Here is a 14,510-nt window from a genome sequence, read left to right as displayed (position 1 = left end):
ACGGGGTATCTACCCGCTGCCATCTCAAAAGATGATGTATGGCGGCGTAAGTAATCCCTTGATGGGCATACCAGCAACCAGCCTCACAGGTACAAGGTCACAGACTTATTTTCTCTCCACTTAAGGGGTCGTGCCGTATCAGAGAGGAATCGAACATGGATTGGGGAGTTCCCAATCATGCTTGACCACCAACTCAGCTAATGGAAGCTTTAGGTTCTATTTTGGATGGTACTCTTATTATTTTATTTTTTTAACTATTGTCGCACTTTTATTTGGGACGATTTTTTTATTGCTTTTTTAAGACAGAGTTTTAGTAAAAAAATTAAAAAGCAACGAAAAAATCATCCCAAATGAAGCCTAAATATTCAGAAAATTCAGTTTAAGCAAAGTTAATTCAGATCAAGACTAAATCATGTTCGTTCAAATCAATTTAACTCGATCGAGTTAAGTAAGGGATTATGATTTTATAATTCATCATAGTCAACGAGTAAATCTTATTAGTCGGCCATATTATCTATCATCTATTAACTTGGCCCTGGCAGCAAAACTAACTATTGATCAGCTAATTCGTTATCAGGTTGTCAAGTTAGCGACTTATTCAAAGCTCGACAAACAGCTTCAATATGTTGAATCTTCTAAATAGGCCATACATTTATTGTATTTTTCTCTTCTTTCCTATAGCCAATTCAATAACTATCAAGTCCTGATCCAAATCTATAAACTGGGGATCCACAGGTGAGCTCAAACTATTTTCATAATTCAGACTCTTTTTCACTCGATATTCTCAAAATAGTTGTGTATGATCCACAAATTTTTTTGAATTCAAGAAGAAAGTTGATAATTGAAGTAAAGGAGAGTCCTATTTGGACCGTAATAGTAATTTAACTCAAAGAAAGTCCTCCAACACTGGAAAACACAAGATTTGCTTACAAAATGCTCATTTCATTTAACTATATTTGAAAAGGTACAAACTCATTCAATGTCAAAAGACAAAAGGCAAATAAAAATCGACACCATTCCTAAGTTTTCAAAAAAAAAAAGGATGAACTCAAAAAGAGTAAAAACATAATTACCAATCAATCTCATTCAAACTATAATGGGCTCATAAAAATCTCTCAAATCAATTAATAGCTGATACTATAGGAAAATCATTCATTATTGGCGGATTTGACCACTTTTCATGTGGATTTGTGAGTTTCTGACGGAAAAAATTATGTCGGTAAAACAATACAGAGGACCTAATATGACCCTCATGATATAAAACTTGAAATAGAAATAATAACACAAAAATAATTAAAATACATGTAAAAATCCTAGTTATCATTTTATCCTCAATTCTATTATTCAAATTAATGCTATTTTTAAATATAGTAATGAAATCTAATAAGTATTTGTTTTTTTTAATTATGTTGTGAAAGGATTCTCAGACAAACATGCAGCATTAGATGCATACCTTCAATGATATCAACAGAAGTCAATGCTGCAGTTTTCTTATAGAAATGGTAATGCAGAATATATTTTAATAATCCATATATAATGTTTAATAATTCTTGTGATGGTCAAATAACTGAGACTTTTATTTATTTGCATGTCTTATATGGGCAGCTTGGCGTATCATCTACCATCTTTACAAGAAGTTTGGTGCTTCAGAACTGAAGGTGACTTCCTGCTTTTAATACTTCTCTTCTTGTTTAGAAAAATCTGTAAAGGTTTTTCATGGAAATGGGATGAATTTTTACAACAAGTTTGGTGCTTCAGAAATGGTCATTTTTTTCTTTTAATTAACAATTGGTGATGTGATCATTAGATAAAGATTGATAATGTTCATTGACTTTGTTAACTTTAAAACTAATGGTAGGCTTTGATTTTGTGATCTTAGAAATAATTTGATTTGCATTTGAATGTATCTGAAAATTTTAAGTAGATGGATCTCATTAATTACATGAAAAGATAATTCTAAATTTTAATGTACATATTTGGTGTTCCAATGAATTGAAATTAAATATATGAATTATATAATATTTTTTATGGGGATGCGGAGTAAATAACATTACAATGGCGAAACAAGCAAGAAAGTAATAGCAGCGGAAAAATAAATGATACCAACATTTAACATGGAAAAACTAAAAATTAGGGAAACCTCATGGAGCCACACCACACCAAGAAATCAACTATGAAAATAGGGAGAAATAAGTACAGATCTCTCATCTTTCTCACCCTCTCCTTGCTACTCTTCTCACATGCACTGTTCTCAATGTCTTCACACACTCAAAATACAAGAGAAATTCAAGTCCCAAGGGATGCAAACCTTTAGACAAAAAAAAAAAAAAAAATAGTCTAGTCCGTCTTGCAGCGTTGCGACATCATTTTGGAGCGCCGCGGAGCTTGAACCTCTGTCTTAATCCTCTACACTGTCATATATATACTACTGTGGGGCTCTACTCTCTATCGTTTAGAGTTAGGGCACTCAGGAACACAACACTGAAGCGCTAGGGTACACAATAGTGTTGGGGAGTTGTACGAAAAAAAAAAAAAATTCAAGCAGGGGTAAACCCCCCACACCCCCTAGCGAGCACAAGAAACTTGAGGTTTGAGACAGCAAGACAACCTAATTAATCAACATAATCAGATTCCACGTAACAATTTATAATGTGTTTTTAAAATAATGATTTAGACCACTTTATATGTCATATGATCACTCTTTTTTTTTTTTTCCTTCACATGCTTGATAGTCATTAAACTATCGTGAACATTATGAACACTAATATATACTAATTTTGAATATTATTGTTGTGTTTTGGAAAATTCATGATGGTAGAAAAAATCTAATACCATAGAGTTGTATGATGATCACATGGATCTATGTTGAGAGAAGTGTATGAGAGAGAAGATTTTTTACATGAGATTAATTTTGGAGAAGAAGAAAAATCATGGGCCTAGTCTAATTAAAATAATTTTGCTTGTGTGAGTTACTTATTAATGGCATCACAATACCTGAAGAAGGCATTAATATAATATAATAGGCTTGAGTAATAAGAGAAATTTTTTGTGGTGGTAGTAAAGAAGTTTTGAGGTGCCAAAATTGTCATCAAGTAATGAGTTTAGATGACAATTGAGTGGGGATATTAGAACTCGGGCGATAATAGGTGATCAACTTGGTCATTATTTTAAAAGGAGGGTGAGGATCGATTGATCAATAAGATGAGCCTCATACATGTGTGGCTGCTAGAGTTATACGCCGAGTGTTGGTAGGCATTAGTGGCGATTGTTAGTGAATATGATGATTGAGTGGAGATGCCCTTAGACATCTTACTGCATTAATTAAGATTTTGAGCACAAATTAGCTTAAAAACAAGCACTCTTAAGCATAATTGGATTGTATTAAGATGTCTAAAAAAATAATTTATCTAAAATTTAAGAGAATGTTTGTTTTGCATTTGAGCTCATTATATATAGTAGTTTCAATCTCTTCCATCAGTGATCAGAATTCAATTTTTCTTTTTTTTTCCCAATTTTGTTCTTTCTTCAAGAAAAAAAGAAGAGGAATAGTTCCATTTTTATAAAAAAATAGGGCACCATATATTATGTTTGGCATTTTGTTCTCTTTCTAGAAGACAACAGCTATGAAAGCAAGTGGAAGCCAAAAAGTATTTGAGATGACAAATGGGTCGGCTTCTTTCAATGATTTAATCTGTTTTAAATTGAATATTTAATAATTATTCAGTTTTAATATCATACGGCATGAAATAAATCCAAATTTGATCCCTTTTAGGGCTGATCTCCATCACTTAGAACTGTCTTTGGCCAGTAGTGATAGGATAAAATGGGACCATTGATTTTTCTTCTTATTTATTGAATTACTGTGTTTGTTCCATTCATTCATAAGAATCAAAGTTAAAAAAAATGGAGATCTCAAAGTAATAAATGTCATATTTCATTAATCATACTAAGAAGTTTGAAGTACAAAAACCTTTTATTGTGTTGAGTTTCTTTTTTTAATAAGTTTTGTTCTGTTCTTGACTTGTATGCATGGATCTTATTTGAATTTATTAGATAGATTAGTACATCAGTTGCTAACGGATCTGTACACAAAATAAGGATTCATTTGGGACGAATTTCTTACTGCTTCATAAAGTAACTTTCTAGCACAAAAATTAATTTTTTTAAATAAAAGTCTATAACTTCTCTTGGCACAACTTTTGGCCCAGACTTCTCTTATTGCTTTTAAGAAATCTTTATGCTAAAAAACTGATGTAGAAAGTAGCAAGAAAATTGTATGTCCCAAATGAAGCCTTAAGTAGATAGAAAAGATAGAATCTTTGCAAATAATAAATAGTGAGAATTTGAAGGCAGCTCAATAATGCTTGTTATGTGGACATGATCATGAATCTCAGATCATGGACTTATTAAGCCATGCATTAACCATCTTGACTTTATTATCTTACAAATTTGTAAAATTAAATCATAAGAAAAAAATTATTTGTTAGAGAAGTTATGATTTGAAAGGAGTGAAATATTTGTGTAAGAAAATATGATAATTGTATTATGAAATGAGGCATACTTCCTACCCCAAAAATTTATTTGAAAGAAAGAGAAAAACAGTTTTTTTTTTATTATTATTGCTTTAGCATTATGAGAATATCCCACAAATAATCCAATACCTTACTGAACATAAGTTATTTTTTGTTCTCCTAAATGAATATGAGCCATACCGCTTTGATATATCAAGAAGAGAATTACAGTCAAATTTGACAACTGAGGAGATTTTGTTTTTTGCAAAAATGAACAAGTCTGGTGATCCTTGTCCTACGTTTAAACCAAATTCTATCAAGATAAGATCATATCATAAGCTAGGAGCCTACCACAGTAATACAAATGTAAGCTTCCTCCCCAAAGAGAGATAATTATAAATTTTTTGACCAGAGTTCTTGGTGCCTCATCCCTATAAAACTCTTATTTTTTACTGGGAATTTTTTCCTAGTTGACAAAATTTCAATTCGCATGTGGGGTTTGCAAGGGAAGCCTCCTCCCCATTAGGGCATCTCCAACCGAAAATTTCATTTTTCACTCCAAAATACAGTAAAAGTAAAAAGTGTTGTGATTCATCTCCAATCGAAATTCATTTTTGGCGTTTCTGGGAATGTAACCCGTCTTTTACTCTTTCGCACTTTTATTGGACAAATGTAGTTGAGACAGAAAAATCGTGTAAGTGAACAGTGTTACATCAATATTGATGTCGCACTATTCACCTTCCACTGATTAGTAATTTTTTTGTTGTTCCAACGGAGCAAACCAACTACGCCTTACAGTCATTTGGAGTTCGGCTGGAGACTCCCTTAGATGTTGCGAGGTTGTGAGCAAAAAGACATTTTATGAAATATTTTAGTTCTGTGATATATTCTGAGTATTATGTCAAATCATCTTGAGTGTGAAAGAAGTAATCTCTGTAATTATAACATTAAGATGATAGTAAGATCTGTACTTTATCCTGAATGAAAGAGCTAGAATTGGTTTTTGAATCACATAAAACTCTCTGAATTTTTTATAATTTCTCTTTCCCATCTGTTTCTTATATAATACATACAACAAATATGACGAGTTCCTGTAACCCTTGGCTAAATGATGGAGTCTTCATGACCTTAATTTTTCGATATTTCCAAAGGGCAATCCATGGCTAGCTCCAAGATGCTATGAGAAGTAGCCATGGTCAGTAGTTTTAAGAAGTTCAGTGGAAGATGGAAATGGGAAGATGGAAATTCATTTGTAAGTGCTAGCTAGCTATTCTTTTTCTGAAAAAATTTCAGAGATAAGAGAAATCAGATGATGACAGCAAGGGTTCTTTTCATGATCTACCTTCCTCTCTTCTTCCTTCTTCATCTCTTCTTGTCCAAGTCTACCTTGTTTAATTTATATTATAAGTTATTTGTTTTCTTCCTCTCAGCACTCTTCGACATCATTGCCAACTATATTTTGCTTGAAATATTCTTTCCCAAATATTAAAAAAATAGATACATAATTTTCATGGACCGTTTTTCAGGGGGATGGAGGCGCAAAAAACAGAAAAAACATGCAAATATGAGGAATTTTGGGAGAACTCAAGGGTCCACTACAAAGAAATTTGATATCACTACTGTATATTTGCAATAGAAAATTTTTGTTTGATTGCTGATGAAATTTCATCAGAGGCTGAAAAGAAGTATAGATGGATTTTGTGGGGAGAGTTCTGTTTGGGACAGTTTTTTATTATTATTATTAGCTATTTTTAAAAAAATTTGTGTTAAAAATTAATTTAGAAAATAGTAGAAAAATAACTATCTCAAATGGGATTAATTATTCTGTGCGGACCCGGATGTCTTCTAAAGACGAATGAGAGTGTGCCACGTTACTTTTATTCTATGTACCGTACTGTGTACCGGATAGCGTGATACACTCTCATTAGTCTGTGTAAAGTTCAGTGTCCGCATAGAATAATTTCCCTTCAATGGAGCTGTCCATAACTACTTATTACCGTTGCCTTTTATGACATTTTCCATCGATAAGCTAATATTATGTCAGGCAAAAAATGAGCTCTAGTCCTCGTAGCTTCTTCTGTCTCCGCTTCTCCTCTTTTGCATGCTACTCTACTGTTCTCCTTTCTCAATGTCTTTTCTCCATTGACGACAAACTTCTACCTCTCCTTCTGAGCTTGATTTCTTCTCCTTAGCACCTCATCTGTAAAAAAATGTTTTTACAGATGTTGTGTTCTAAGATATTTAGGTTTTTTTAAAATAGTTTTTTTAGTAAAAAATTATATTTTTTATATAAAAAGTTGCTTTAAGAGAAGTAAGAAATCTGTCTCAAACAAATTCATAATTGTTATAAGCTGAATATGATCGGAATTTTTAAAAAATAACAAAAAGATATAAATTATACTCAAGTAAACATATAACAATGATCCATAAAATAAAATAAAATTATGTACAATTAATTCTTTTGCTCGAGCATTACTATAATGAAATAAATAATAAATTACATGTGAAATGGATTAATATGTTGTTTAATTATATTTGGCATTTTAATCTTCAAAGAGAAATTTTTTATTTCACCCTCAGCTCTCTTTGCTTGTGAGATATAATTTTGAATTTTTTTCTTTTCCTTCTCATGCTTTTAGTTTCTTGCTTCGGGAAAGAGACAACCATTCTTGCAAAACATGTGGGGGGGTTTCTAAAGAAACTCATACAACTTTTGCGTCTGGACTTGGAAGTCAACTTTCAAATAGTAGAGAATAATAAACGAGAAAGGTGAAATTTTGAGTATTTATGCTTCGTTTGGGATAGTTTTTGACAACTGATTTTTTGTTGCTTTTAAAAAAAAATTATACTAAAAAGTTACTATAAAAAATATGAAAAAAACTATTTTTTAGTCAAAATTATAGTTGTGTTCTTATTCGTTTCTCTCAGCATGATCATAAAATTAATAAAAAATAATTTTAAATGTTGAAATATTCCTCATTTTCGGGAAATATTTTATTTTTTCCCAAAAACATGAAAATAAATTAAGCACAAGAGTCAAACATGTAGTGATTCACTAAAATACTATTTCTAAACAAAAATTAAAAAAAAAAATCAAAATATAATTATTTAAAAGGTAAGGAATATTAAATAAATCTTGATGCTAAGGACATCATTTAATATAAAACCTTCCAAAAAAATATTTACATTTACTATCTCCATAATTACATCCAATTCCATGTTTTTACAGCTTCATTACCACTGAGTAAATATATTGTTTTTCTACTGCACAATTTGAAAATTAATAATTCATTTTTTTTTAATACGGAAATATTTATGACTCAATACATAAATCATATTTTTATAAAAAAATTTAACTAAATTTTTTAGTCATAATAATAATATTATTGTTATTATTATTTATTTAAATTCTGTGACTTTATTATAAAAAATATTAGTAAAATAATGATTTTAGTCATACTTATAAAAAAATAAAATAAAATAAATTTCAAACAGAAATTTTAATTAAAATTATAATAAATTACAAGTTCAGAGCTTAGCTGACTTTTCCCCAACTGTTGTGGAATAATGAGGCGTGCCCTCTCTTAATTTTAGTTATATTATTTCTCCCCTGCCCCCACGCATCCCATCAGGGAATCAAAATCTTTAATTATTGTCCTCCTTTACTTATCACTCTTAATTAAAGATTTAATTAATAATTCATTCTTAATCACCTCATAATCCCTTTCTTCAATCCCAAACTATTATAAATAAAGATCAAAACCCCCTAAAACACTAAACCATTAATTTCTTCCAACAGCAAAAATGCCTGCTTTCCCTCTCGACCACTTCGACCTCTACTCAGCCCGCCATGTCCCTGAATCCTACACCTGGCCCTCCTCCTACCTCCACGACCACCCCTCCGCCGGCGGCGGCGACTCCATTCCCATCATCGACATATCCAGCCCCACCGCCGTCTCCCTGATAGGCGAAGCCTGCCGCTCTTACGGTGTCTTCTACGCCACCGGCCACGGCGTCCCCGTTGACCTTCTCGATGACGTGGAATACCAGGCCCGCAGACTTTTCGCCCTCCCTCTCCATCAGAAGCTAGACACGGCCCGCCGGCCTGGCTTCATCTCGGGCTACGGGAGGCCACCTCTTTCCGCCTTCTTCCCAAAGCTCATGTGGTCGGAGGGGTTCACCATCGCCGGCGGCCACCAGCGAGATGTCGCCGGCGATATCTGGCCTCTGGAGCAGTCTGTCTTCTGGTATGATTCTGCAAGGATGTTCTGTTATGCTTACGTGGTGGGATATAATTGGTCTAAATATTACTGTGGGTCCCGATAGATCTACACGTAAGGTGTGTGAACCAATAGGAATTCGCTAGTACAGTACTACAGTCGTAGTAGACTAACTAATTGCAAGTCGATTTATTTGATTATATTATATAAATTAATTACAATTAGGGGCTCTCTATGGGGACTGGTTACCTATGGATGCCGTGCTGATGTGGCACTTGCGTAGCCATATGACTTTTGTAAAAAAAAAAAAATTATCATATTTTTTATTTGAAAGAATTTCAAATTCATTAGATTTATTTTGGGTTGCACGTTATATGAATTGTTATTTATACATTATATTTATTTTTAAATAAATTTAACGGCTTAATTGCTCATTATGATTAATTTTGGATTTTTTTTTAATAAATGGATGTTTGATAATAAATCATCATACTTATTTGAATAAAATATCAGTAGTGTAATTCCATCATTTTATATGATTCAATTTCATTATTTGAAGCATTAGTATGATTGTTTTGCAGTGGCGTGATAGAAAAATATAACAAGATGATGAAGGAGATGGCCGGGAAACTACTTAATCTTATGCTCCTCTCCTTAGGTATTGATGAGGAAGAAGCGGGTCGGGCCGGGCTCATAAAGGACCTACAACAAGCAATGGAGGTGCTTCAACTCAACTCCTATCCGGCCTGTCCAGAGCCTGAGAAGGGCATTGGCATGGCCGGCCATACTGACTCAGGCCTCCTCACCATACTCTATCAAAGCCGCGGCGTCAACGGTCTCCAAATTCTTCACAAAGAGGATGGGTTCGGCCCGACCCGATGGGTCACTCTGCCACCTCTCCCGGGGGCTCTAGTTATTCATGTGGGTGATCTCCTTCAAATCCTTTCTAATGATCAGTTTAAGAGCGTGAGGCATCGCGCGGTTGTCAGCCGAGCTGAGCATCGCCTCTCCGCGGCTTATATCATTGGCCCGCCTGGGCATGTCAAGATGGGACCCATTAGTAAATTAATGCAATCTGGCCAAAACCCAATTTACAGATCTGTAACATGGCCCGAGTATCTGGAAATCAGGGCTCAATTGTTCGATAAGGCCCTCGAGTTAATAAAAATGCCTATAAAATAATGATTGTAAGATAAAAACAAGCGGTAGATTTTTTTTTCCTCTTTTTATTTTGGGAGAGAGGGTTATATATGTAAATATTTTGTTTCACCTTAGATGAAAACTATGAACAGGCAAAGTTACTTTTGTCAATTTCCTCCCTATTATTTTTGTTTTTCACAAAGTTTTTCTTTTCTTACTCACTGAGGGCATCAACCTAAAAATTTAAAATTAAAATATATCCTATGAATAAATACACAATGAAGGTTGACCTTCCGAGTAAAATTGTCACAAGAGTTGGAAACAGGGGAGGATCTATCATTCAAGGGGTTTGTGGGCTCCACTCCAAAAAAAAAAATCTAATATTGACAATTATTTTATTAAGAATATTATAAAATTTTTAATGTATTTTAATTGCTTAAAATTTTTCTTTAAGAAAATTAAAATTTTATATGTTTCTTCACAATCAAATAATAATAAATCCTATAATAACTTTAATACAAATTAATTCAAAATTGGATAAATATGTAATAAATTCTTATATTTTTGGCTCTAAAAAAATATATTATTTTTCATTCTTTATATTTGTATTAAATTTAGGCCGTACCCATTATCCCATGTGATAATATTATGTCATAATTTCAATATATGCATGGCGCCAAAAGATCCATCTTCGGAATTGCACTCTAACATCCTTAAGAGATTCCTTTTAGTTCAAATAAGGACAAATAACGGCATCCAAATAATTTGTTTTATAGAGCAGATTATGTTTTTTTTTTTTTTTTAGATATTGGCTTCATTTATGACATTTTTTTATTATTTTTTAATATAAAAATAATTTTTTTACTAAAAAAATGTTTGAAGAAGCAATCAAAAAGCCTTCCCAAACACAGATAATTGACTAATTTGTTATGTTTATTACTTGGTGCAGGCATAGTTAAACTAAGCAAATATGTGGATGAGGTTGCTATTGGTAAATTTGCATACTACTAAAATGTTACATAGCTTAAACTACTGACAAACATATGAAGAAGCATATCATCACATACTCTTGCATTCCCTCCGAAATTTAGAAAAGCCCGGGTCTTATGCTTCCCGCGAGCGGTTTCTAAAAAAAAAATCTAATGGAATTTGCAAGCATATCTTCATAGAATATATTGATTTTTCATAATACATATAAATAGTAAATTGATTAATTAATCTGAATATAAAAATCAGCTGAAGCAAGGTTAAAATTGGCTCCCTTTTAAAAATTTCTGGCTTCACCACTGATTACAGTAATTATCCTTAAAGTGAGTTAAGTATCACTATGAATTGATTGTATCATTTTACGATATGCACCTCCTAGTGTCTATTATATAAACATTAGATACAATCAACTTAGTATATCATCATCTTCTAAATCCTTATCTAATGATATTTATTGTTTAAGCTTGTTCAAGATATGCTCCATACTCAGCCATTTTAGGATGTTGATCATACTCAAATTACATTGTAATGTAGAGGGAGTTGCTATTTGCTCTTCCTATTGGCCTTTCTCAAGCTCATTAATTAGGAGCTTGAGCAAGGTGAGTAAAAATTATTAATGAGAAGCTACCTTAGGTCTCCACTAAAATCTAACATAGAAAAGTGATATTTAAATAAATAAATAAATAATTTCAAAAGAGTAAAAATTTATATTTTATTCATCTTAAAATAAATCAAATGATTTTAAATTCATTATAATTAAGAATGTGTTTGAGACAACTATAATATTTTATAAAATTGATTATGACGTTGTCGTGGGAAAAACAACTTAACTATTCTGGTTGTAAAAATCAGCATTCCACATTTCTTTTTGAAAACAGTGAAAAAGCGGCAAGATAGTATTAGCGAAATTAAATTATGATTGTTATTTAAAAGTCAAAATGACGAGAAGCCTGCCTCAAATAGATTCTAAATTATAATAAAGTATTATGATAATTTCTTTCCAAAAACATACTATGGGCATGTTCTCAATTAAGGCTCGTTTGGGACAGCTTTCTTACTGCTTCATAAAGCAACTTTCAAGTACAAAAATTAAAATTTTTATACTAAAAAATTGTTTTAAGAAGCAGAAATAAAAAAATCATCCCAAACGAAGCCTAAATTTGGCCATCGAAATCCTAAGCCCTTTTTTTTTATTTTTTACATGGCCACACCTTTGATATTCAGTAAGAAAACACTACGTGAATCCTTTGACATTTAGTGCAATAATGTGCAATATGCAAAATATGCAAAAATTTGAGTATTTTGATAGCTGAAGGGATCAAAGAAAGTTTGATGAGAATAAGAACAGACCTTAATTTAAAGTGTTTGTTTATCTTTTTCTTTATTTTCTTTCGTTGTTGATATGGATTCGACTTTATTGTTTTTTGTTTGTGTTCTCCTTCATTCAATTATTACTCTCAACTTTATCGTATGATGTTGATTTATTGCTTAGTTCAAAGACTTCATGCTTCAAATTCAATTTTAATATTAGTATTAACGGTTATTTTCTAAATTGGGCCATTGACTTTGAGGCATACATGATTTTTCTCTTACCTCAGCCATTGAATCTGCCATTATATAGTCAACATTGTAAAAAAAAAACAATAAGATGTCCTTATAGGAGTGTCAAGAATTAACCCGACTTGCCAATCTGATTTGGGCCCGACCCGAAAATTCCGGATTCAGGTTGAGCCATTTATTAAACGGGTAGGGTCCGAATTAACCGCCAACCCAAAATTAACCTGATTTTAACCTGGATCGAACTAATTTACGCTTTTTTGTTGAACAAGTGTGCGGTCCGATTCACAGATTTTGTTGAAGAAGCACACGAAATCAGAAATCTCGCCATGGGATTTCTTTTCGTTAGCGCCTTCGCGGTTTGGGAAGGCGAGGCTGCAGAGCCCAGTGGGCAAGCGAAATGGAAACTGGGAAAGTGGGCGAACATGAATTGGCCAAAGCGTGTGAAATGGGAAGGAGGTGTTGTCGGCTCAGTGCGTGAAAGGTCCAATTTCCAAATGGTAGGAGCATATTTAGGATTAATTTGGCCAGAGAAGCCCGTTGCGTGTGAAATAGAATCAAAAAGAAAAAAAAAAGGTTAGCGGGTCATGTCGAGCTGACCTGGACTCAAATCAGGGTGGTTCGGGTTTGGTTCTATGACCAGTTTCTCAAATCGGGCCGTATCAGGTGATAACGGGTCATTTCCGTGTTGTACTTGAACCGAGCCCAAAAACCTATTTTGATTTTTAACACCCCTAGTCCTCATTTGAAAATATTAGAAGGGGCGTCATGAGAAATGTATAATATTAAATTCTTAAAAATAAGAAAACAAATATATAAAAAAATTTCCAACGGTGCGGAGTTAAAAGTTAAAACAACTCATTTTCTAGAAAATAATTTTAGCTTTATTAAACATAGTTATGTACATCTAATATCGTTTGGGTTTGAGCTGCTAATCAAGGCATTTGATAAGTATGAATTGGATTCAGCCATTCATCAATCAAATTAAGGCTTTGTTTGGGACGGCTTTCTTCCTGCTTCTTAAAGCAGCTTTTTAGTAGAAAATAATTAATTTTTGTACTAAAAAGCTGCTTTAAGAAGCAATAAGAAAACCGTCACAAACGAAGCCTAAGTCACCCAAATGTGTTAATTGACGAGTCATTTTAAAACTTGGTAAAAGGAACTTGGGTTTCATTTTAAACCGAAGTTGTTAGAATAAAGTTTTATTCGCCAATGAATTTGAATTTTCTATCATGCAATTTGCTAACGCACAAAAGGCTTTGAAAAACATGTCAATCCTCTTGAAAATTAAACGAGGAGTAGGTAATTCTCTTTGATGTTTATCACTTTAATGAAATATTAAATGTCGAATATTTGGAACATGTTGCTGCTTAGAGAAGAACCATTCATATATGCACTCAAATTTAATAACTAAAGACTTTAGCTTAGTTTTTAAAGCTCATTAATAGTCATATTGTACAAAAATATTTAGATTTTTTACTTCAAGCATATGATATTTGGAAGTCATCAAGATCCTATGAAGACATCATCAGCATCTCCTTAATAGACATTGTGATGACTTCAACTCAGCAGATACTAAGGCTTCATTTGGGACTGCTTCTTAAAATAACATTATAGTATAAAATTTCAATTTTTATACTAAAAAGTTGCTTTAAGAAGCGGTAAGAAAGTAGTCCCAAATGAAGCCTAAAGCTCTTCATGATAATCAGTAACAATATCAATATAGCCAATGATTGCCCTCCGACAATCATTGGCAATCATTGTGAGAGGCGGCAACGCGGTGCCGCGCCCACTTATCTGAGTCAGTAGTGCTTAGCCACCGTCAGATCTTCCGCTATCTGAATCAACAACTCAGATGATGTCGGACCAAGATTCGTGCAACGAAGGGAACGTGGTTGAAACAACCGCTAAAATGATAAGATCTAGACCGTTGATTGTGAGATCAACGATCCAGATTTTGTACACTAGCATGCACTAACAGTAAACCCTATGAATCAAATTTTCATTTCATTCTTTCAATCCGTCCGGTCAATCTTAACATAAATTTAAATAGAGCAAGCATATATGAAGAACATTCGTGGGGAGACAATCATTT

General features: G+C 32.8%; 1 protein-coding gene across 1 annotated transcript; it reads left to right on the top strand.

The window, feature by feature from the left end:
- The first annotated feature begins 8,306 nt into the window (after positions 1 to 8,306).
- On the top strand, positions 8,307 to 10,035 carry LOC110111963 (gibberellin 3-beta-dioxygenase 1-like). The gene is made up of 2 exons (XM_020844033.2): positions 8,307 to 8,758; positions 9,313 to 10,035. Exons 1-2 carry the CDS (start codon positions 8,316 to 8,318, stop codon positions 9,911 to 9,913), a joined length of 1,044 nt encoding a protein of 347 aa, XP_020699692.1. The 5' UTR covers positions 8,307 to 8,315; the 3' UTR covers positions 9,914 to 10,035.
- The last annotated feature ends 4,475 nt before the right edge of the window (positions 10,036 to 14,510 follow it).

The sequence above is a fragment of the Dendrobium catenatum genome, unplaced genomic scaffold, assembly GCF_001605985.2.
Source record: "Dendrobium catenatum unplaced genomic scaffold, ASM160598v2 fragScaff_scaffold_1482, whole genome shotgun sequence".
In the NCBI taxonomy this organism is placed as follows: Eukaryota; Viridiplantae; Streptophyta; class Magnoliopsida; order Asparagales; family Orchidaceae; genus Dendrobium; species Dendrobium catenatum.
The sequence above is the reverse complement of the archived record's forward strand: the minus strand, read 5'-3'. Positions and strand labels throughout refer to the sequence as shown.

Coding starts and splice junctions, on each gene's coding strand:
- LOC110111963 (XM_020844033.2), top strand. CDS start 8,316: ATGCCTGCTTTCCCTCTCGACCACTTCGACCTCTACTCAGCCCGCCAT. Junction 8,759..9,312: donor CTGGAGCAGTCTGTCTTCTG/GTATGATTCTGC, acceptor ATTGTTTTGCAG/TGGCGTGATAGAAAAATATA.